General features: G+C 46.0%; 6 protein-coding genes across 6 annotated transcripts; 5 read left to right on the top strand and 1 right to left on the bottom strand.

Moving 5' to 3' along the window:
- The first annotated feature begins 114 nt into the window (after positions 1 to 114).
- BYT42DRAFT_265892 (uncharacterized protein) lies at positions 115 to 3,706 on the top strand. Its single transcript, XM_051562778.1, has 7 exons — positions 115 to 502; positions 586 to 671; positions 808 to 927; positions 1,018 to 2,003; positions 2,113 to 3,185; positions 3,247 to 3,352; positions 3,427 to 3,706. Exons 1-7 carry the CDS (start codon positions 496 to 498, stop codon positions 3,593 to 3,595), a joined length of 2,547 nt encoding a protein of 848 aa, XP_051425246.1. The 5' UTR covers positions 115 to 495; the 3' UTR covers positions 3,596 to 3,706.
- Positions 3,707 to 3,943: 237 nt separating this feature from the next.
- Positions 3,944 to 4,676, top strand: BYT42DRAFT_544443 (60S ribosomal protein L1-B; the record flags this gene model as incomplete). The annotated part of the gene is made up of 2 exons (XM_051565757.1): positions 3,944 to 3,948; positions 4,031 to 4,676. 2 exons carry the CDS (start codon positions 3,944 to 3,946, stop codon positions 4,674 to 4,676), a joined length of 651 nt encoding a protein of 216 aa, XP_051425245.1.
- A 915-nt stretch (positions 4,677 to 5,591) lies between these two features.
- On the top strand, positions 5,592 to 8,299 carry BYT42DRAFT_493753 (P-loop containing nucleoside triphosphate hydrolase protein; the record flags this gene model as incomplete). The annotated part of the gene is made up of 5 exons (XM_051564245.1): positions 5,592 to 6,172; positions 6,251 to 7,127; positions 7,194 to 7,475; positions 7,552 to 7,983; positions 8,042 to 8,299. The coding sequence occupies 5 exons, from the start codon at positions 5,592 to 5,594 to the stop codon at positions 8,297 to 8,299; spliced, it is 2,430 nt and encodes an 809-aa protein (XP_051425244.1).
- Positions 8,300 to 9,203: 904 nt separating this feature from the next.
- Positions 9,204 to 10,835, bottom strand: BYT42DRAFT_562892 (casein kinase II, regulatory subunit). Its single transcript, XM_051567524.1, has 5 exons — positions 10,668 to 10,835; positions 10,409 to 10,449; positions 10,058 to 10,327; positions 9,805 to 9,979; positions 9,204 to 9,732 (listed from the first exon to the last, which is right to left on the bottom strand). Exons 1-5 carry the CDS (start codon positions 10,693 to 10,695, stop codon positions 9,500 to 9,502), a joined length of 747 nt encoding a protein of 248 aa, XP_051425243.1. The 5' UTR covers positions 10,696 to 10,835; the 3' UTR covers positions 9,204 to 9,499.
- Positions 10,836 to 10,963: 128 nt separating this feature from the next.
- On the top strand, positions 10,964 to 11,478 carry BYT42DRAFT_562889 (ribosome maturation protein). Its single transcript, XM_051567523.1, has one exon. It carries the CDS (start codon positions 11,036 to 11,038, stop codon positions 11,324 to 11,326), a length of 291 nt encoding a protein of 96 aa, XP_051425242.1. The 5' UTR covers positions 10,964 to 11,035; the 3' UTR covers positions 11,327 to 11,478.
- Positions 11,479 to 13,638: 2,160 nt separating this feature from the next.
- BYT42DRAFT_492529 (uncharacterized protein) lies at positions 13,639 to 21,778 on the top strand (the record flags this gene model as incomplete). The annotated part of the gene is made up of 8 exons (XM_051564156.1): positions 13,639 to 14,323; positions 14,393 to 14,463; positions 14,672 to 15,133; positions 15,207 to 15,279; positions 15,390 to 16,260; positions 16,306 to 17,361; position 17,491; positions 17,588 to 21,778. 8 exons carry the CDS (start codon positions 13,639 to 13,641, stop codon positions 21,776 to 21,778), a joined length of 7,410 nt encoding a protein of 2,469 aa, XP_051425241.1.
- Positions 21,779 to 21,799: the final 21 nt, after the last annotated feature.

The raw sequence follows: 21,799 nt of genomic DNA, 5'->3' as shown, positions 1-21,799 counted from the left end.
TTCATTTATACCCTTGAATATCAGGGTATCTTGCTTTTGTCCACGGCCCATTTTTCCTCACAGGAGTCTATCCAATTCCTCTACTTTATAAACCACGATAGACTGGGTCCACTTTTTGTGTTCATCTATCATTGTCCGTTCCATTTTTCCTCATATTCACTATACCAGTTATGACTGATTCGATTGGTCCAGCATGCACTGGCTGTGAGAACCCTATTGACGAAGGATCAGTGATCGCCTTTGGTGATTCGCTTTTTCACTTGGACTGGTACGTGATCTGATGCTGGACCATGGTCGTGAACCACGGACCACGATGAGGTGGAAAGCTTTTTTTGTTAAACGCGTGATTCCTCCATTAGCTTTGTTTGTGCCAAATGTACACAGCCTGTCGACTGTAATTCCAACTTGTTATTGTTAACCAGTGGGCGACCTGTGTGCGAAGGATGTTCGGATAGTTGTGCCTATTGTAAGAAATCTATTCAAGATGAAGCAATTATGACTGGTAAATTGGTGACCGACTTGTTGGCTATTTTAGCTTTTTCACATGATATTCTCTGATATGCTAAACGTACCATCCAATCACAGGCAACGATGCATACCATGATGATTGTTTCCGATGTGTGTCATGCAAAAAACGCATTGAAGACCTCGTATTTACTCAGACCAGCAAGGTAAACTATACCATCTTCTTTTTTTTTTGTCTCATCCCGTTTGCGCACATTTCCAGTCGTAACTTAGGCCAGGCGAATAAAAAGCCCATCACTCCAAATTTATATCATCCTTATCCTTGTCATTCATTTTTATCAGGGCATCTATTGTACCGTGTGTCACGACAAACGTAAATTGGAGAAAATGCGACGACGTGAAGCCAAAGAAAAACGACAAATTCAACAACAAAAAATGGCCATTGATGCATCTAATACTCAGGTATCCATTTTTTCACGACATGATAAAAAACATATGCAAGGGAAAAACGATGATCACTGAAAATCTTATGCTATCGATTTTCTCTTTTAGTTGCCCTCGCCGGTCTCATCACCAACACAGTCTTGGCATGGATCACCATTATCACCTACAAATCGCGAAAGGAACCGTTTATCGGATGTGTTGGAGAATCATCAGGCCGCAAATCATCTTCACCCTTTGGACAATGCAGCGATCACAGCCGTTCCTTATCCATCCCATCGGTCCCGAAGTAGTTCAGTCGATAATACCACCCGAGCCATCCGTCTCAACAGTATCACCCAACCACTGCCTTCTCGGTCCGACGTGATCAGTAGTACCCATAAACACGCCACCGCTCCTGTGGAGAAGCCACCATCCAAGTTACGGTCGCTTCAACCTGTAAAGAACGACAAACGCACCTCATTTGATTTCGCATTACCGGAGATCCCATCCCTGAATTTCTCCTTTTTTGACAACGATTCAGCCGAACTGGCGAATCTCACAAAAACGTTGGGCGCAAGTTTGGCGCTCGATTTCAACAATAAATCCAAATCGACCGATAACAAAATAGCCAAAGCATCAGAATTGCTTCAGTCGTCATTGGATGATGCTGATCTGGAGGCTTTTCCTGCCACGCCGGCTTCCCGTTCCCCTGCGGCAGCGACCAATCGGTCTCGATCTAATACGGCCGTGTCCGATCTCAATACCGCCAACCAGAAAATCGCAAGTCTGGAAGCCAACATGAGCCGTTTGAAAGAAGCGAGCAAACGTGCTCTCGATGAGTTTTCCAAAGCCAAAGCAGATTACGCCAAGGAAGTTGAGCTTCGTCAACAACATGAAGCATCCGTTAGCCGATTACGCCAGCAGCTTTTACTAACGCAACAAGCGCGATCATTGACGCGGGAAGGATTTTCTACCCAGGAAAAGCAAGACATTGAAAAGTTGGCCCAATTTCACGTTGAATTGCAGAAAAGCTGTCAGCAACTAAAGGCCTACCGTACCACTCTGATGCAGGATCTCGAAGGATTTGTCAGGGAAAAGCAAGCCAATCTAGCGAGGTAAGTTGGGGCCTATCCATGCACACTGGTTTCAAAATTGCCAACTCCTTTTTCATATGTTTCCATGGATCATTGATCTCCCTGCTTTTTTTCTTTTTCCCATTTTTAGTGTAATCAGTCCTGTTTCCCATTTGCAAGAACAGCAGAAAGCGCTCAGGGCAGAAATCAAGTCGCTAATTATGGAAAGAGACTTACTGAAAGGAGAAACTCAGAATCTTGACAAAGTCCGCGAAGATATTCTCAACGAGATGGTGATGCTGAATACGAAAAATGCCGAACTCAGCGAAATGAACAATGACTTGTCACGACGTGTGACGGAGCGTGAACGAGAAGCAGCCGCAGTGATGGCAGGGACTTCCTTCTTGCATTCACCGACGTCCAGTATCTCCAGCGAAATGGCATCCCCGGTATCGATGCAACGCAAGTCGTCCGAAACATCCATCACGCGAAATATCGCCGCACGCGACAGTTTCAACGGTACTCAGGCCCCCAAGATGTTCAAAATCAAAAAGACCAATGTGTTTGGTAAATTTGCCAACAAACCAAACAAGATCGATTCGATAGCCTCCATGAGTACCGACAGTTTGGTCAGTGCAGGATCTCCCGTGAATTCCCGTGACAAGCGAAAACCATCCCAGGATTTACTGATCCATCACGGCTCGCACGCTTTCCAGCCCACCTCGTTCCTTCGTCCCGTTCGTTGCGATGGATGCGGTGAGAAAATGTGGGGCTTATCGGGCTATCGGTGTCAAGAATGTGGTTATGCCGCTCACACGCGGTGCCTCAGTCACGTCCCGCAATTGTGTTACGCCGGTACCACCAGCACACTGGATCTGGCTTCCTCTCCGTCGGAAACTGATTTAACAAGGACGCTCTTTGGCACCGATTTATCCGCCCAAGTGGCTCGCGAAGATCGAACGGTGCCTTTGCTGGTGGAAGAATGTATTGCTGCAGTGGAAAGTCGAGGCATGAATTATGAAGGCATTTACCGCAAATCGGGTGGAGCCGCGCAAATGCGAGCGATCCAGTTGGCGTTTGAGCAAGGCGATCCTATCCAGCTCAACAATGCCGAAGAGTTTAACGATATTTGTGCCGTCACCAGCGTCCTGAAACAATACTTTCGAGAATTACCTAATCCTCTGATCACCTTTGAACTGTATTCCACCTTTCTGTCCGCCATTGGTAACCATTTCTGCAACGACGCCATATCCACTTTACTAACCATGTTTGATATGTTTCCTAGCTGAAACCACAGGGCAAGCCAAACTGAAAAGATTTTCCGAACTTTTATCGCAACTCCCACACGCCAATTACGGTACTCTAAAACTTTTGATCCAACATTTGCATCGGTAAGTGACATGAAGCTATTTCGCGGCATTGGATAATAGAAAAAAAAGGCTAAGAAAGTATGCGTTGGTGATAGTGTACAGCAACACAGCAATGAGAATTTAATGACCACGAAAAATCTGGCCATGGTTTTTGGACCGACACTGCTTCGAGACAAGGATGCAGCTCGCGATTTGGTGGATATGTGCTATAAAAACGCCACCATTGAGTACCTTATTACGCATGCTTTTGATCTCTTTTCATAACTCACTCGTTTTCTTCAACTGAATTTTCTTTTTTTTTTTTTTTACCACCATATAGCTTATACCCTTTTTTGTACTCCTATCTAGTATTATTATTTATTTGTTTTTTTTTTCCGTACGTTGTTATTGATGTTCCTTTTTTTTTTTATTCTTTTATTCTTTCCGTGTTGTATCATTTTGTATCCTTGCAAATGAGATTGATTTTGGTTGGGTCAAGCCCCGAGTTACTGGGGTTTCACCAACAGAGTTTTTTCCAAATATCGTCGGGGATCCAACCGGACTTCTATTTTGCGGTCAAAATGTTTTTTCAAGTGGTTCTTCCCTTTTCTTCACCTTTAAACATCATTTGCAATGAGGTGAGTAGATTGAAGACATCCATCCATCTGTTGACGGAAAGGGTATTGTATGCATCCACGGATAACTCACATGTTCCTACAGCAAAGTTAGCGGTTCTGCCGTCAGAGAAGTGATCAAGCAGATCATGGCCGATTCTGAGGCCAAGAAGCGTAACTTCACCGAAACCATCGAACTTCAGATTGGTTTGAAGAACTACGATCCCCAGCGTGATAAGCGTTTCTCGGGTACCATCAAGCTTCCCAACATTGCTCGTCCCAACATGTCTGTGTGCATTTTGGGTGATGCTTTCCACTGTGACCAGGCCAAGGCCATTGGTATGGAATTCCAGTCCGTCGATGACTTGAAGAAGCTCAACAAGAACAAGAAGTTGATCAAGAAGCTTGCCAAGAAGTATGATGCTTTCCTTGCTTCGGAAGCTCTTATCAAGCAGATTCCTCGTCTCTTGGGTCCCGGTCTTCACAAGGTCGGCAAGTTCCCTACCCCTGTGTCTCACAACGACGACTTGACCGCCAAGGCCAACGACATCCGTGCCACCATCAAGTTCCAGTTGAAGAAGGTCCTCTGTTTGGGTGTGGCCGTTGGTCACATTGCCATGTCCGAAGACGAACTTGTTGCCAACATCATGTTGTCTATCAACTTCTTGGTCTCCTTGCTCAAGAAGCACTGGCAGAACGTCAAGTCGCTGTACCTCAAGTCCACCATGGGCAAGCCTCACCGTTTGTTCTAAGTCCTTTTGGCTTGAGTGTAAAAGAAATGCATTGATTGGTTTACGTGTCAAATTTTTTCCTACTTCTCTCTGACGGTGTACCAAGGTTTTGGACATGGGTGCCAATATCATTTGGGAGCTCGGAAACTTCGATCATTTGCATTTTATTTTTCAATAAAAATGATTACTTTATAGTTAATCCTATTTTTAATTGAATTCATCTTATCTTCTTTCTGTCTTTTGTCTTGTTTTTTTATGTATCTCGTGTGTGAAAAAGAAAAAGGGGCTGAATTTTCCCGTCTATTGTTCAGTGTCAAAGGTGGTGTGGGTGACGCTGGTCGGATTTTATTAAAAGGCCGACTTTGGCAGGCAATTTGAAATCATGAGTGGTGGGCCACTCCGGACAAGACAAATTTCAGTCCAGCAGTTGGTGCTCGTTTGTTTTGTGTACATTTTTTGGTTTGATTCCTTTGTCCAATGATCCTATGATTTCACAGATTCTTAATGTGACCAAACCGACGCTTGTACGGGCAGTGACGTCTCGTACCACTTCTTATCGAACCCCAGCGTTCTCGCTGTTGCGTGGATCGCTGCTGGGTCAAGTGTCGACCCGTACCACTCCCCGTTCCTACCACCATTTGGGTCCTGCAAAAGATCTCGCTGGTTTCCAGCCTATACCACTCTTATACCGCTCAGAAAGAGCACGGACCTTTTCTCATGCTGCTGCGGCTTTTCCCTTACACAACCAAGTCAGAATGTTTCGATTTACGGCTATTCCCCGCATCGCATTCTCGGTTGTACGTCTTCCCGCCATTATTGCCGGTACCACAGTCGCAGGAGCGACATTAGCAAACAATAAACTGCAAGGTAAGGTGTTAATGTGACGCCATTGTCAACATCAGTTGATCTTGATTTCTAAAATATTCTCTTGCAGACATGTCCGACAAGAGCGCGGCCTTTTTACGGGACACGGTGGCAGTAGCAGAATCCGTTCTTGGCAGCATACAGAAAGGAATCGATGAGTTTGATGTTTCCATTCCTGAAATCCATCTTCGAGTACCTCAATCCTTGAAAGACTTTCTGGCCGGGGCCACTAAAGCGGAAGAGGAACCCACGGTGAATCACAAGTTCTCCGAAAACAAAGCCGATGCCGAACAACAACGAAAGCAACGAAAGAGTGAGCAGCCTGGAGATGACAGTGGAGATCCTGGCAACGGTGGAGGCGCAGCAACAGCAGCTGCTGCGGCAGCTGCTGTGTATCTTGCTGATAGCGAAGACGAGGAAGAGGAGCCAGCGCAGAAAAAAGCGCGCAAGAAATCCAAGCGGCAATCCACGATGTCCGTGCATGATGAGCAATTAATGATGCTTACGAAAAAATTGATTGAAATTCGAAGTATCCTCATGTCCATCGATCACAACGAGACACTGAAATTGCCGAGTATCGTGGTGATTGGATCCCAGAGTTCCGGCAAAAGCTCCGTATTAGAGGCGATTGTGGGTCATGAATTCTTGCCAAAGTAAGTAGCGAAAATCAGTGTACGGCGGCAGAATTGCAGTTTTTCTGACGGTGATCATGGTTTTTGTGTGTTGTGTAGAGGAACCAATATGGTCACTCGACGTCCGATTGAATTGACATTGATCCATACGCCAGGTCAAGATGAGGAATACGGTGAATTTCCTCAACTTGGACTCGGCAAAATGCACGATTTCAAAAAGATTCAGAAGACACTGGTGGATATGAACTTGGCGGTATCGGAAGAGGAGTGCGTTTCGGACAAACCAATCGAGCTTCGTGTTTATTCTCCCAATGTTCCTGATTTGACTCTGATCGATCTGCCGGGTTATATCCAGATTTCCAATCGCAATCAACCGGAAACACTGAAAAACAAGATTGAAGATTTGTGTGAAAAGTATATCCGAGGTCCCAACATCATCTTGGCCGTGTGTGCCGCCAATGTCGATCTCGCGAATTCGCCCGCATTGAGAGCCAGTCGCAAATGGGATCCTTTAGGTCTGCGCACCATTGGTGTCATTACCAAAATGGATCTGGTTTCACCCGAAGTTGGTGCCGGTATTCTTCGTAATGCGGATTATCCTTTGCATCTCGGTTACATTGGTGTCGTTTGCAAAGCCCCCGATCGCATCGAAGGCAATATGACGAATGCCTTGATTCGAAGCGAAGAAGCGTTTTTCCGTCATCATCTGATTTACAATCAGCGTGATATCCAGGTCGGCACAGCGACATTGCGACATAAACTGATGAATGTCTTGGAACAAAGCATGGGCAAATCGCTGTACAGCATTGTGGATGCCGTGCAACGTGAATTGGAGGAAGCCCGATACCAGTTCAAGGTGCAATACAACGACCGACGGGTGACGGCTGAATCATATGTTGCAGAAACGATGGATTCTCTCAAGCACAATTTCAAAGATTTCGCTACTCGCTTCGGTAAACCTCAAGTACGCCATGAAGTGCGTTCGATGCTTGAACAGCGCGTTCTGGACATTTGTGCCGAGCAGTACTGGAGCGATCCCAAGATCAGCGAGTTGCCGAAAAGTGGATCCGACGACATTTACTGGTTGTACAAGATCGATTTGGCCTCGGCGGCTCTGACCAAGAGCGGTATTGGTCGATCCACCACGCAATTGGTGGTTGACGTACTGATGAGCAACATGGAACGTCTAGCCAATGCGGAACCCTTTACCTTCCATCCTGACACGCGCAAACAAATCATGAATTTCACCAGCGAAATTCTGCGAGCCAAATACTTGACCACCAGCGATCAAGTGGAGAACACCATCAAACCTTACAAATACGAGGTAAAGCGTCCCGCTTCATTTTTTTTTTTTTTTCTTTTTGAGAGCGGTGAATGACTGACCTTTGGAATTATTCTAGGTGGAAGTGACCGAGATGGAATGGAGCGATGGTGTGAAGCGGTCGGTCGCATTGTTGGAGAAAGAACTGGAAATGTGTGAACAGATGGCGAGCACGATTAAAAACGCGGTTGGAAAGAAGAAACTTCGAAGTGCCATCAACTATCTTTTGGATTCTGAACGGGCGCATGATCGTCAGCAGCCAATAGCCGAAGATGGTGATGGATCCACTGATTCAGCCATGTTTGCTCAAGATGATGAAGAAGTGGTGAAACCCTTTTATAATCCGCGTGTGCTCGAAAAAGCCAAAGAAGCGTTGTATTTGCGAGACCGAGCCATGATCCTCAAATATCGCATCGCTGCTTTGAAAAGCCGTCAATGCAAATCCGCAGAAAATAAGCAGTACTGCCCTGAAGCATTTTTAAATGTGATTGCTGAAAAGTTGACCTACACAGTAAGTACCCTATGATCTTATCTAAAGAAATTGGTCGCTCATCTTTATTGTGCTCTAGGCTGTCATGTTCATTCAAGTCGAATTGTTGAATGAATTCTTTTTCCAATTCCCACGCGAAGTCGACAATCGTCTAGTCTACGAAATGAACCGTCAACAAATCCAACAGTTTGCTCGAGAAAACCCGCCGATACAGAAACACTTGAATCTGCAGGAACGCAAGATGAAACTCGAAGAAGTCATGGATAAACTCAACTATCTTGTGAAACGACAAGCAGATAGGCAGGAACGCGGTCAAGCCAACGGTTACGGCATGTAATCATTCCATTGTTAAGAAACGATAGACCGGCCCGATTACTTGTTCCTCTTCTTCGTAGACTTCCTCTTTTTATATATATACATTTTAAACTTTTCGCCCTCCACAGTTTAATACTATATTCATCCGATGTCATCTTCTTATAATTACACTGGGATCATGTTTAATGCTTGGCAAAGAATTTTCTGAGCTATCATCGTAAAGTTGTGTGAGCTGATCAAAGGTAAGAAGTGAGGTCCGGCAAATGCCGAAAAAGGAAAATGATGTGGCTATCGGCCAATGATGGATGAGAATGTATGAACCCCGCTCTTAATGGTCATCGCCTCTGCTCACATCCAGCCCTTTCCTTTACCCATCTTACAAAGAGATTGTATGTATCATAGATCCATTGAAATAACGTTCAATGACGACAGAAATGCAATGGATGCATTGAATTACGAACGGATGGATGACTTATCTTTGATTTTTTAATAGCACTATGCAGATCTTTGTCAAGACCCTTACCGGTAAGACCATCACCCTTGAGGTGGAGAGGTACGACCCAATCCCACGTTTTAGTAAAAAAAAAAAAAAAAAAAAAAAAGAGAAGATAATTTGACCAACGATTCTTTATTAGCTCGGACAGCATTGACAATGTCAAGCAAAAGATTCAAGACAAGGAAGGTATGTCGGTCATTGGCGCAGCGACATGTGTGAGAGAGAACCATTAGGACCAATAAATGGTGGGGCATTGATTAGGTATTCCTCCGGATCAGCAGCGTTTGATTTTCGCTGGTAAGCAGCTCGAAGATGGCCGCACCTTGTCCGACTACAACATCCAAAAGGAATCCACTCTTCACTTGGTCCTCCGTCTTCGTGGTGGTATCATTGAACCTTCCTTGAAGGCTTTGGCTTCCAAATACAACTGCGACAAGATGATTTGCCGCAAGTGCTATGCTCGTCTTCCTCCTCGTGCCACCAACTGCCGCAAGAGAAAGTGCGGTCATACCAACCAATTGCGCCCCAAGAAGAAGGTAAGCACGTTAGACTCAACGAATGACTGGCTGGTTTGGATTCACTCATGTTTTTGTATAGTTGAAATAAGCGTTTTCGCCCCCCCCACCTATTCTATTGTTGGATTTTTTATATGGCTTATCAAATCCATGCAATAAAGCATTAGAGATTGTTCTGCTAGTGTAAATATGGAGAAAAAGATGAGTTATATTATGGAAGAGCGGGACGATATTCACTGGAAGAAGTTTCGGTCGATGTTCGGGATGATAGTCGGTTTCGGGGTGGCTTCTGGCGTAGCCACTTCATTCGCGGACCTGAAGGCGATTGTTCATTGATACGAAATCCGAATATCTTGGCCACGTAGACTTGAGAAGACATGGTTGGTATAATGTCCTGAAATGTTTGCAAAAAAAGATGTGGAAAGGTCGTGCCAAAATGGGCTCCTGTGTGGGCGCGGATGAAAAAATGCGTGAGAACTACAGCCAAACTTTCATTGACGAGTGTGAGTGACTTACCGTCTATATTCTTGTATTTAGAGTTGGGGGGAATGTAAATATCTTTGCAATTAGGACAATAGAGTCGGACGGTGCTCTGTTTCGGTATATCGTGCTGGCCGCATGGCAATACATAACATTTATCGCAATAAACTCGGGGACAGCAGCCAAAATAGCCGGATTGGAACATGTGAAGCTGGAAAAAAAAATATGACCGAGGGCATTGATAAACTTGTTATAGAATGGGAAGATACAATGAGAAGAGAGGACTCACCATTTTGTACAGTCCTTGTTTTGTGCAGATATAACGTTGATGAATGAGTCCATAGAGCATCGTCGCGTAAGGTTCCAGCAAGCTCAAGTCGGGAATTTTATTACACATATCGTCATCTTCCGGTTCAATATCCAGAATGAGTTCGAGGGCTTCTTTATACAGAGGGACATGGTCGGAAAGACCGGTCAAATTGAATGAATCTTCAATAAACTCATCGGAGACTTCAATATAGAATTCATGCCCGGGCAAAGAACAAAACCAATTGATCCACTAATTTCCATGGATATTTTCATTAATGATTTTTGGCCGGGTCAACTAGCGTATATAGAGAAAACACGGGTTCTATCTTACAGTAGTAGGTTCCATGGGTTGATCGTCAAATTCAAGTTCGTCTAAAGTAGTATATACAGTCTGCATTCAATCTCGAATCTTGGAAAAAAGAAGTCGCGCCATTTCACTCCTTTTTTTTCCTGTTTTCCCCATTTTGCTCCATTGCTCCATTTCTCCATTTGAGTTCTTATGGTGGCCGTGCATCGGTAGTCTAAACATCTCCCCTCCCCAATCTCCTTGGACTTGCAAAAATAAATAAAAAAGAGTAGTGTGTATTTACCATTAGCGATTTCTTCCCATCTATTCATGGTGCAATGGCGGCCCCAGAGTTCTTTTTTTTTTTTCTTTTGCAAAGACGACGGGAACGATGTGAACGCGTGACTGAGAATAGTTTTGTGACAGTGGATACGGTCAATCCAAAATTGGCCGTTCAGGGACTCGATTTGCTGTGCTTCAAAAAAATTGCTATGCAAACCACGCCATAGCAAGCGCGTCATAGGCAGTCCAATTATGACGTTTTCATGAAATCATTCGTTCCCAAAAAAAAAAGAAAAAAAAGGTTTTGGTTTGCTTATATAAAACCCTGCCTCGCTTGATTTTTTCTTCGAGTTAACTACATCTGTCTATTTCTATATCAATTTACACATCATGTCTGGAACCGCTACCAAGAACCCTTGCAAACTCGTCTACAAGTCCGAAGACGGCAGTGAATACTTTGTGATTGCCAACGCTGGTATGGCCGCCCAATGGAAGAAGGACAAGACTATTCCCTTGATCGATGTTGTCCAGAGCTTCGATGTCCTCACTGTCACCAACGGCGGCAACAGCGGTGAAGCCAGCCGTCCCCCCTCCGGTATTTTGAGCAGCGTGTTCGGTACCGATAATGTGGATGAAGTCGTCAAGAAGATTGTCGAACAGGGTGAAGAGAAGGGCATGTAAAAGAAACACAATTCATTATCATTACACCTTATCTACGCGCTATGGTTATTCTAGTTGTTGGGATTCATTTGTACAAAAAAACTGTTTATATTTAGCTTGTAAAAAAAGCGTCAGAAATACATATCATCCGGTGACGGATATTTGCTTTGCACAAATAACATTTCACAGATTCATAATTTGTCAATGGTTGATGTGTTATCATTGCTCTTTGGGGGGGGTCTTTTGAGGTTCTGTAAGACATTGCAAACCTTGCCTCAGCATTTTTTTCGTTATGAGACGGCAGGAAAAAAAAGAAGGCACACAAGCCAACGCGGAAATGCGAAGAATTGTCCAACCGGTTCCCGAATGACTAACCCGTGTATTTTCTGTAAAACTGGGAATGGTTGCCTTATTAACTTCCCAATGGTTATACTGTATTCCGCCTCCACGAATCTTATCCACCCGCGATAGTTCTGTCCTCCGAAAAAGTAAGGTTCGAATGGGCGACAAATTCATGAATGTCCTACTGTTGTATGTGTTACCCGCAAGTTGTGCTGCATTGATGATAGAAAATAACCGTCTTTAAGCATCCTTTACATATGCTGTTCTCTCTATGAATGAGACTTTGGAGCAGCTGAATCGAAACCTAAGGTTGTTGGTATACCAATGCTGTCACACCTTCTTTACGTCCAGACCGTCTCTCTCAGCTTGTAACGCTTTATTTCAGGTGCTTGTGGGAATAGACTGGCCTAGGCTGGCGCGTTAAAATTGTGTTTAGGGCCCAACGGCGAAATTATATTACCAGTGAAGCGAGCGTGGCCTTTTATAATGGTCAAAAGAGGAAACCTTGAACTAGAGACTTACTCAATGACTCGGACATCTTTGTATAGTTTATTCTTTATTTTCTTTATTTCCCATTTGAAAATCACTCATCTTAAATAGCCGGGTCAAATTTCCCTCATACAGATTTTCTTCGAATTCTTCCGTTTTGAGGCTCGCATCGTTTCGGTGAGATGGTCAGCGTGGGAAGACTGAGACCTAAGATTGCGAATGGACCAAATAAGCAGAGACAGGAAATTGACGTTATCAATTATTCGCAATCGTGCAGTTGATTTCCATGGATAAACTCTTGGTTTGATATAATTAAACAAGTTCAATTAGCAAATCTTATGATACTTGATGAGAGAGAATGTCCCTGATGTGCCAAGAATCTAAAATTCCTCTGTAAGCTTGTCCATGATTATCAAGCAAAAGACGGGCGTTAACGATTTGATGGGGTATTCCATCCAGGTTATCGTGTTGTGCGTGGAGCTTTGACTGTCATACAAGTGCTTGTTCTTTTTGTATCTATGATTGCTGGCAAAACCATGCAATATGCGCAAATACGCTTAGGTAATTCTGAAACTCGCCAAGCAGTCGATTTGATATGAAACTGCAAGTTAGTTATTGGTAATGTATACCTATTTCTTTTTTTTTTCTAAACAAAACGCTGATACTGTATCATATTCCTGTAAGCGTGCAATTGGAACATCCAATAGGTTTTTAGTTCATACAGCATGATTACTTTAAAGTTACAATACTGTTTGTAAAGATTTCTACTTGCTATTAAAATACTCTGCATTGGTATAGGGTGTAAAGTTTCAGTATCCCCCCTCCCAAAAAAAAGTAAACGTGTCCTTGTATTTACGGCATGGCATTTGCGTATCACTCAATGTTGACTTTGGCTTTAAATTCCGTCCATGGAATCGATTGGAGCGGACTGTGGGCTACGCCAAGTCTTGGCTTTTTCTTTTTCTTTTTTGCACTTTCAAACGACTTTTTGATCAAAGCGAGTTAATGAGGCATCGGCAAAACGCAACCAAAGCATCAATCCACGTGACATATTCAATCAGCTAGACGGAATTACGCCCAAAGCTTGTGTTAGAGGATCAGAAAAAAAATATCCCGTGTTGCCCATTAAACGGAATTTGAGTCTCAAAATCAACTTCCGGTCAAAACCAAGGTTTCAGCAGCGTTATTTTTTGTCTTTTTGGCGTGCAGGAAAAGAAAGAGGGATTCAACGGATCGTTCCCAACTGTGCCTGTTCCGTACTGTTAATTGCGCTTTTTTCAATCATGTCGGACGAATATGACACGGATTCCAACAGTCCTTCGTCTCCATCTGTCACTCAACCAAAGTTACTTCCTCCTTTACGGAACACATCGCTTCACAAACCACCTCCCGACAAGAATAAGCCTTCTTCTGCTTCCGGATGGAACAAATTACGCGATGCTGTAAGAACCAATCCCAACGATCACTTGAATGAGGCACAGGAGGTCAACGGTCTCGGTGCCATGTCACCTAAATCTACGGGGGCTCCTTCGTCGTCTTCTTCCTCTCGCCCGTCCACCCCCGCATCTCGTCCTCATCCTCGGAAACCCAAATTCAGCGCCTTTTCACGATCGCACTCGCCCTTGGAGAGCAGTCAGACCAATTTTTACGATACCCACCGTCCTTTTCATTTGGCTTCCACCGCACTGTCTGCAGCTCACGCGGCAGGCATGGCCAATTTTACCCGCAACTTTAGCCCTGCTGGTTCAGGTGCGAGGCACAATCCTACGGGAGGCATATTCGCCACGACCACCGCCGTTCAACAACACATTTATCGTCTCGAACGTGATCTGGAAAAATTATTTCGTAATCTAAGCGTCCGAAATCGTCAGGCCAGTTTCGTTGCATCCACTACTAACCTGTCGGACACCAGCAAGAACGATCCCAGTAACAAATCATCGCCTTCTTTCAAACGTACCTTATTTGCAAGACAGTCCAGAACTGATCCATTCCGTTCGCCTATGCCTTCCAGCTCACAAATGACGTTTGCCATCAACGAAGATATGCGATCCAATGAAACACATATTTCTCGCATCATGACCTCGTTAATGGATACCATGCAGAAACACAAGTTGGCAACATGGCTTCCTTTAGCACAAGATATCCTGGCCATTCTTTCCCTTCCATTCGACCAAAAGCCGCTTAAAGGTAAACTTTCAGCAGTCATTGCCCTTTTCTTTCTCGTATTCTAAAAATTGTCACCGCCCCACCAATTAGTGGATGATTGCAAACAAGCGCTGGACGTATTTGATTATATTCGCGAACATTTTAAGCAAGTCGATCCGAGAGTAAGTGCATGGAACCGAGGAGGCTTTGCTTTGTGTTCAATTTTTTTTTTCCCTTGCCCCACCCACTGATAATATTTCCAAATCAGGAAAATTTTGAACAAATCTTATTTTGCGCCCGATTGCTGGAGATTGAACATCTGAAACTCAAGGTACATTTTCATCCGAGGATCTACCATGTTTTTGTTGATAATAATTCCAATATGGCTAGCTTCGTATTATTTCCACGCTCAAACTTTTGCTAGCCCCATGCATGGGCAATCCCACCTTGATTCCATCCACACCTTATGCGTTTCATTCGCTTGTTTATGCACTTGTCAATGGCTTGGTCCACCGCAGCGCTCAGTCTTCCCCGCACGATCGACCTATTTCTCAAGATCAGCACGAGTACGAGCATATTCGAGCCAGCGTGCTGAATATGTTTGACAGCTTAGCCAATGGTGATATGATCCCGGTCCATGGATCATCCAATTGGGTTCACTATCATCAATCTACCGAAGATACCATACCAAAGCTGGTCGCCAAACTATGTGTCATCGAAGCCCTTTGTCGTATGCTGATGGTGGGTGGAGGAACTCAAATCAATCCATACGTGGGAAATGCAGATAATTCGTGGGCTGTTACCGTCCGGCAACGAAATAGAGATCGCATCATCCTACAGGAACTTTTACCGGTAAAATAAACTGACATTCATGCGGATGCATCGAAATGTTGTCCTCCTCACCTCGTATTTTTTACTCTCGTAGCGCTATTGGATTGAACCTGGTCCAGACACTCGTATGGGTTTTCGTTTGATTATATTCATTTTAACTGAAGTTGGTAAGTCAGATTTTCTTGGTTATACGAAACGAAATTATTCATGCTAATGACGAGACTCAATTCCTTGCCTTGTGGGGGTTGCTTTTTTCTTTTCTTTTCTTTTCATTAAGCCGCCGAAAAGTTTCTCGCTGCCACAGTAGAAGATTTAAAATACGAGGATTCTACGGTATCGTTAATTCTCCAATTCGTGCAAGAGAAATTGGTGGCTTCGAAATTACAGGTATACTTGACGGAACCGCGAACGGATGTGGTCGACAAGGTGGTGACCACCAACGTAATTTCCATGTTACTGGCGAGCTTATCGATTGCCAGTTTGGAAATCCCACCGAAAATTGAGCCTCGATCCCCCAGCTTGAGTCCTCAGTTATCCGTTACAGAGTTTCCCGCGAGTGATACAGCCAGTTTATGGACTAATAACGATAAAACCGATCAAGCCAGTGTCTACAGCTCGACGAACCTCAGTGACGCTCCCGGAGTAAGACAGTCCTTGAACGCCCTCAAGCAAATGATTGAAGAGTGCTGGCAGGTGGGCTACCAAGACTTTATCTTGAACGGCGTCGAAGCCATGTTGGAAGACGCTACCAGCGAACGCGTGGTACGAGTGTTTGAAAATCTGTCGTTCCACATTGACAGCACCATAGGTGAAGAGATAGTGAAAAGGACTCTGCCGACCCTGTTTCGTCGCTTGACCGCGACTTACCCGTCGCCTATTTCTTCTCTTTGCAAGTTGCTCGTCCAGTTATCCAAACGTCATCGCCCCGCATTTTACAAACCGGTGGTTGCCTGTGTAGCTTGCAATGATAAAGAGAAGGTGGTCAGTTACCTCACGCTTCTTTCTTGTTTAAGACGGTACATGTCCGGCGTTGATCTTTGGATGGTCGACTCCGAGATGATAACTGTGCTTCTTCTAAGCGACGTGGGCAAGAAGAAAAAACAACCACAACGACAGAAGAACCAACCCGCTTCACCCTCTTCGGGACCGTCTCAGCCACAAGACAAAGACAATCCATCTAAATCGGATGCCAGTCCGGGGGACACTCAACAACATCATGCCCAGGTCGAGTGGGGAAGCACGTCACTGGGTCAATGTGCGATTGCTGCGGAATTCATGTGGGCCATCAAAGAGTTACGAGCCAAACAGCATGACCCGTCGAGAAACATGGAAGAGGATGAAATTGCCAAGAAATTCCTGATCGATCTGGAGAGACGGTTCTCCGTTTTCATGGCAGCCAAGGAGAAATCAATCCTCATTCCCATCACGCTGCGTGTCATTTTGTGCAATATTTTTCTCGACATTCGCTTTTTCTGCAACACCACGCATCGACCCGGATGGCTCAGTCGGGCCATTGAATGGACGATTCAACCCGTGGTTCCTACAGTCAACGCATTCCTCACATCCAGTCACCATGCCGATCAGGGCATGGAGTCTGGCACTGATAGCCGATTGTCTCGTGCGTCCTCAGGAACCTTGCATGTGTGGCATTTGGAAGAGATGGCAACAAAGTTTGAGACTTTACATGAGGTATATAAGGTGATTGTCGAACAATTGCAGCATGAATCGAGTGCCTATCACGATTATACCGATCAGCCCGCGAGCGCGATACCCAAGGAAGGCTATTCTTATTCCGAACGACAGAAAGTGGATGATCTCATTGATACCACCATGCATGGCGACGCCGCGGACCGGATGCTGACTATCCGTAACCGACGTCAGCTTACGATTCAATCCATCTATCCGATCAGCCGTACCACCGCTTCCTCCTTGGATATTCAGCCCCCGTCCTTGTCTGTTAAAAGAGGCGGCATCCATCAAGAAGGTCCCGCCACCGTGTTGGCCAAAACTCGTGTCGAAAACATAAAATCCATGAATCAAGATGCGTTCGGGTCGGTCCTTTCCTTGTTGGTGGCTGTATTCACCACACTTGTGCCTCAGGAATACAGTCGTCTCGCTCGTCCCTTGTGGGATTGCTTTATCGACAATCCGAATACCCTGGCGGCGGTCCCTGCCGCCTTTTTGTTAATGCAATGCGGTGAAAAAATTCCAAAGACAGTAACCGATATTACCACCCATGATCTTTACTGGTAGGCTCTTCGATTTATTTTTTGGGAGGAAGGGTGGAGGGGCGAGATGTGAGTAAGTGAGTGAGTGAGTGCTTGAGTGAGTGAGTGTGTATGCACGTGTGTGTGCAGTACGATTTTATTCACAGGAAGCGTTATGTTGTGTAGCGATAATGCACTGGATCGGTTAGCCGCTATTCGAAAACACGCCTCTTTGAATGCGCTTCGATTCAACGTCATTTCACAAGAGTATATTCCTGTTTCATCGAGAAAACGGCCTTTTCGTGGCGATAGCGGGGCGTTCTCGACCCCGTTTGTGCCAACCGATCTGGGAAGTGATCAAATGACGATGGATGAACCTCGATGGATGGCCAAGTTGAAGAACACAAACAACTTTCCCATTGAATTGAAGCGGCAAATTCAGGAATTAGGCTGGGGCGATGACGATCAGGGCGAAGAGCATGAAGCATTGAAAAAGGTTCTCATCCCGCTTGGGGTGCTACCGTCCCTTTTCATGACGGAAGATGAAGATGAAATAGAGGATGGCGTCAACGAAGGCCCTCGAGCGAATGGTGACGGCCGCCCTGAAGGGAAACGCATTGATGTCACGAAAATTATTACAAGAAAGAAACGCGCCGCGGCGGTGCACTCGTTGACGATCGCTTTTGTCAGCATGGTGGATTTGCTCAATGACAATTACGGTGGCAATTTCAATGCGCTTCACGAGTTGTTGGAGTATGTAATGCGAGACGATGCGGCTTTGTTCCTGCGCGTATTCCTCAACGATCTCGGCAAACACAAGCCGGACCATCACCGCGACATCTTGACCCGCGTGCGGTATTTGATCGGAATGCAAGCAAAACTGCCGCCTGGGTTTACGCATATCTTGTTCAACTATTTGGCGGGGATGTTAAAATGGTTGGCACGAGAGAACAAAGCCGACGGGTTACTGCTCATGACGTTGATCCATCCGATCCTTACCGAGTTGATGATTTCCACCAATGAAATCTCTTTGCGAGATCTGCGCAAAAACAAGATTGAGCTCATTCTGGTGAGCAGCGGTCGATTCTGGTTTACGCAGGAGCAGCAACCGGCGGCCATGTTTCCACATGAATTGACCGACACACGTTCCCCTTTTACCATTTTGGATATTCCCTGGGATATATTTGCCGTGTCCTTGGTTCGCATTAGCCATTTGCAGCTGTTGACCAATTTCCTCATCCGATACCCGCGTGAAGTATATGCTGTCAAAAAATCGGTGCAGAATTACGAGCATACCCCGATTCCTGGCATGCCGGCCCCTGGTGCCAGTATCGAATCGGACGATTATTATTTCCCAAACCTCGACTTGCGCAAACGCCGCGACAGTGAAATCATCTTTGAAGACGAGGAAGCCTCCGCTACCGCCTACTACGAGGAAATCAAGCCCCAACGACGACCGACGCAGCAAGTCGAGGACATCAGGAACCTGGCTGTCCTGCGGGCCCGTGTATGGCTTCGCTTTATCGACATCTTGCTGACTGGTCTGAATAAGAATTACAATGACCGTGCCGAGTTTGAAAACATTTTGCGATCCGTCAACAGTATCATTATCGAACATGCGAACGATTTTGGAATCCTTGGCCAGGCCGTCCTATTGTATACACGTGTGGTGACTCGATTTAAGCGGTTGTTTGTGTCCAGTCATGGTTACAGCGCATTTTTGCCTGCTCTTTTCAAAGTGTTTTGCGAAATGGACCGCTACCCGCATGTAAGGTCGGCCATCACGTTTGCTTGGTGTCGATTCTATGCGGTGCACGAAGAAGCGTTTGTATTTCAAATGTTGGGTGTCTTGGTACCTCTGATTCTCAAGGGATATTCGAAATCCGTACGCCTGGGGGCTTGGATGACGGATAATTTGTTTGCATTGATGCAAGCCATGAATAACCCACCGCCATTGGGGTCGACATCGGACGTGCTTGGCCTTCAGCTGCAGGTGGAATTGGATGATCTCGAGCGCAATATCCACGAACAGATCGATATCGTCAGCAATCCACTTGCGGTTCCTCTGTCGACGTCGCTCCTCAAACCGTTGAAACGCAGCATGGCCGTACCGATGGTGGCGCCCGAGATCAACCACTACAAGAATATTCCATTTCCTTTGCAAAATTTCGTCAAACTGTTTCTCACCATCATTGCGTATGATCCCGGTTCACTGCGTGCCGAACAATTTGTCAAGATGTTTCGTCACATGCTGCCTCGCTTCTTTAAATTGGGGGGTTTGAAAGACTTGATGACGGAAGGCATTGTGGCCTTGATTGACGTTTTTGTCAAATTCAGCAAGAGCGGACGACCCGTGTTTGGAGGGTTGGGAGGAGGCGGTGGCGCGTCTTCGTCGGGCCAAGCGAATCATGCTCATCAGGGCAACGAAGCCAATGCCACCACGAGCGAAGATCGTCGCGCATCCACAGGGGGGACCATCAATGATTCGACCCAGCACGCGTACGGCAAACAATGGCAGCAAAACGATCGCCTTACCATCAAGAAGGAATTTGTTCTGTTGGTGCATGAATATTTTAAAAACGGGGGCACGTTGTCCGAGGTAAATCATGAAAAGATGGCGATGATTATCAGAAGTATTTTACGAGAATATGGCGCGCTCCGGGGCCACCTTTGTTCTACGGACTGGATCAAGATTTATCTAGTGGATTGTTTGAATTCCATGGTGGATATGAATCTGCGAAATTATACCAAAGCTTTCAAAAAGCTCCTTACCCAAATCTATACGCAATATCGATCTCAGTGGAAAACGGTGGATGGGGCAGATTTGTATGAAGGATTGGCGATTGTTCTCGAACGAGGTCAAGGCAAGGCGGTCAACATGCATGATATTGCAGGATTGATCAAAGACCGATTCGTGCTATTTGGTTTATCGTTGGCCGCACGTCAAGCGTGGGCCAATGAGACCGAACGTCAATCCCGGTTCTATCAAGCACTCGTGCGGGTGATCGTGGCCATTATGGAGAATTCTACCCAGGATGTGCTGGAAACCATCGAGGCGCTTGCGCCGTCGTCTTTCCTGATGGGCAAAATTGTGGTACCCATTGCGCTTCAGTTTGGGTTGCAGTGGAGTTCGCCTACAGTGTCTGCCAATCAGAAATACCGGCCGGATCCCACCAGTCACTGGATGCGATTACTAGGCTACATTTCGCGAGCATGCCACCAAGCATCGCTGCTCAAAGGCAAAGCCCCCGGATTTTTACTGACGGCGTTGACATCGAATATGGCGCAGAGTACGAATCCAGAACTGGGCGAGACATCGGAAATACCAGAAGACGTCGTCAAGCAACCGCCCATGGATATTGCACTTTTGCTTTCCATGAGTCTCACGGCGCTGCAAGTGGTGCTCATCCGGGGCGCTGCCTCGTTTGATAAAATGAAAGGCGCATGGATGCAAGTGGCGCATTTTTTGAAAGGCACTTTGATCTTTGCCCAGTCTCTGAAATCACTGAAACCACGTACGAGCGGTTCCGGTCGATCGAGTCCGCATCTGCTACCAAGTTCGCCGGGATTTTCTCCTTTGCCATGGTCACTCGGTCCTAGTTCGCCGGGTCCTCGTACGTCGGTGGCCGGCAGTGCGGTCGGTTCGACGGCTACGGTGTATGATTTCGCGACCTGGCGTCTTTTGGAGTTTATTGTCAGCTACCGCAGTCCACTGATCCTGTCGCTAAGGGGCTACATCCATGAAAAATTACGTGACGGGAATTCAAGTTCATATCCACGAAGTTCGTCCGTATACAGTACGAGTCCGCGAACGAGCGGTTATGCGCAGCATTCACCCGCGCCGACGATGGATTCGCAAGGTCGACGATCGCGTTGGCGAAGTTGGGGCGGAGGATCATCGTCGTCGCCGAAAGAAACTGTGCCTGCCGTCAATATCATTGGGCCATCTGAAGGTGAGACGGAAGCAAAGAGCTCTGTGGCTCCGGCATCGTCTCCAACGTGTGGCCTGGGTTTGCACATTCCTTCCACACGCAGTGTACCTCCTTCACCGAGTTCACCCTCTTTATCTGTCCACGCCGCGTCTTCCCCGGGAGGATCCGATACCGAAGCAGAGCCCGGATTAGGTGGACCACGCAGCAGCTCGTCCAATCTTTCTGCCAACGATGCGGCACGGGCCTTATTACAAACATCAGAAGAATCGGCCGAATCGCAAAAGGTGTCACCGACACTGCACAGCGTTTACGCCGAAAGTATCACGGCCATGACGAACGTGCAAACCGTGATGGGATACCGTCCAACGCTCACTTGGGCCGCCGAAACATCCCATGGCCGAGTACGACCGTGGACTTACTCTGAGGCTGTCAAAAAGACCATTGCCGGGTGGCAGTTGCTGCTGCAACTGTGTCAAGAGCTGGAGGTCGATGACAGTGCTGTACGATCTCAGATCAATATCGAGTAGTCCGTCATATTTCTCTCGCTT

Source organism: Radiomyces spectabilis (assembly GCF_025331425.1).
Source record: "Radiomyces spectabilis strain NRRL 2753 chromosome Unknown BYT42scaffold_4, whole genome shotgun sequence".
Taxonomy (NCBI): domain Eukaryota; kingdom Fungi; phylum Mucoromycota; class Mucoromycetes; order Mucorales; family Radiomycetaceae; genus Radiomyces; species Radiomyces spectabilis.
This window is presented reverse-complemented; position numbering and strand designations above follow the sequence as displayed.

Excerpts from the sequence above, each read along its gene's own strand:
- BYT42DRAFT_562892 (XM_051567524.1), bottom strand. The coding sequence starts at position 10,695 with ATGAATAGATGGGAAGAAATCGCTAATG. Across the intron at positions 10,450-10,667 it reads ATGGGAAGAAATCGCTAATG|ACGAACTTGAATTTGACGAT; the intron begins GTAAATACACAC and ends ATACTACTTTAG. Across the intron at positions 9,980-10,057 it reads AACAAGGACTGTACAAAATG|CTTCACATGTTCCAATCCGG; the intron begins GTGAGTCCTCTC and ends TTTTTTTTCCAG.
- BYT42DRAFT_562889 (XM_051567523.1), top strand. The coding sequence starts at position 11,036 with ATGTCTGGAACCGCTACCAAGAACCCTTGCAAACTCGTCTACAAGTCC.
- BYT42DRAFT_265892 (XM_051562778.1), top strand. Across the intron at positions 2,004-2,112 it reads AAGCAAGCCAATCTAGCGAG|TGTAATCAGTCCTGTTTCCC; the intron begins GTAAGTTGGGGC and ends TCCCATTTTTAG. Across the intron at positions 3,353-3,426 it reads TTGATCCAACATTTGCATCG|TGTACAGCAACACAGCAATG; the intron begins GTAAGTGACATG and ends CGTTGGTGATAG.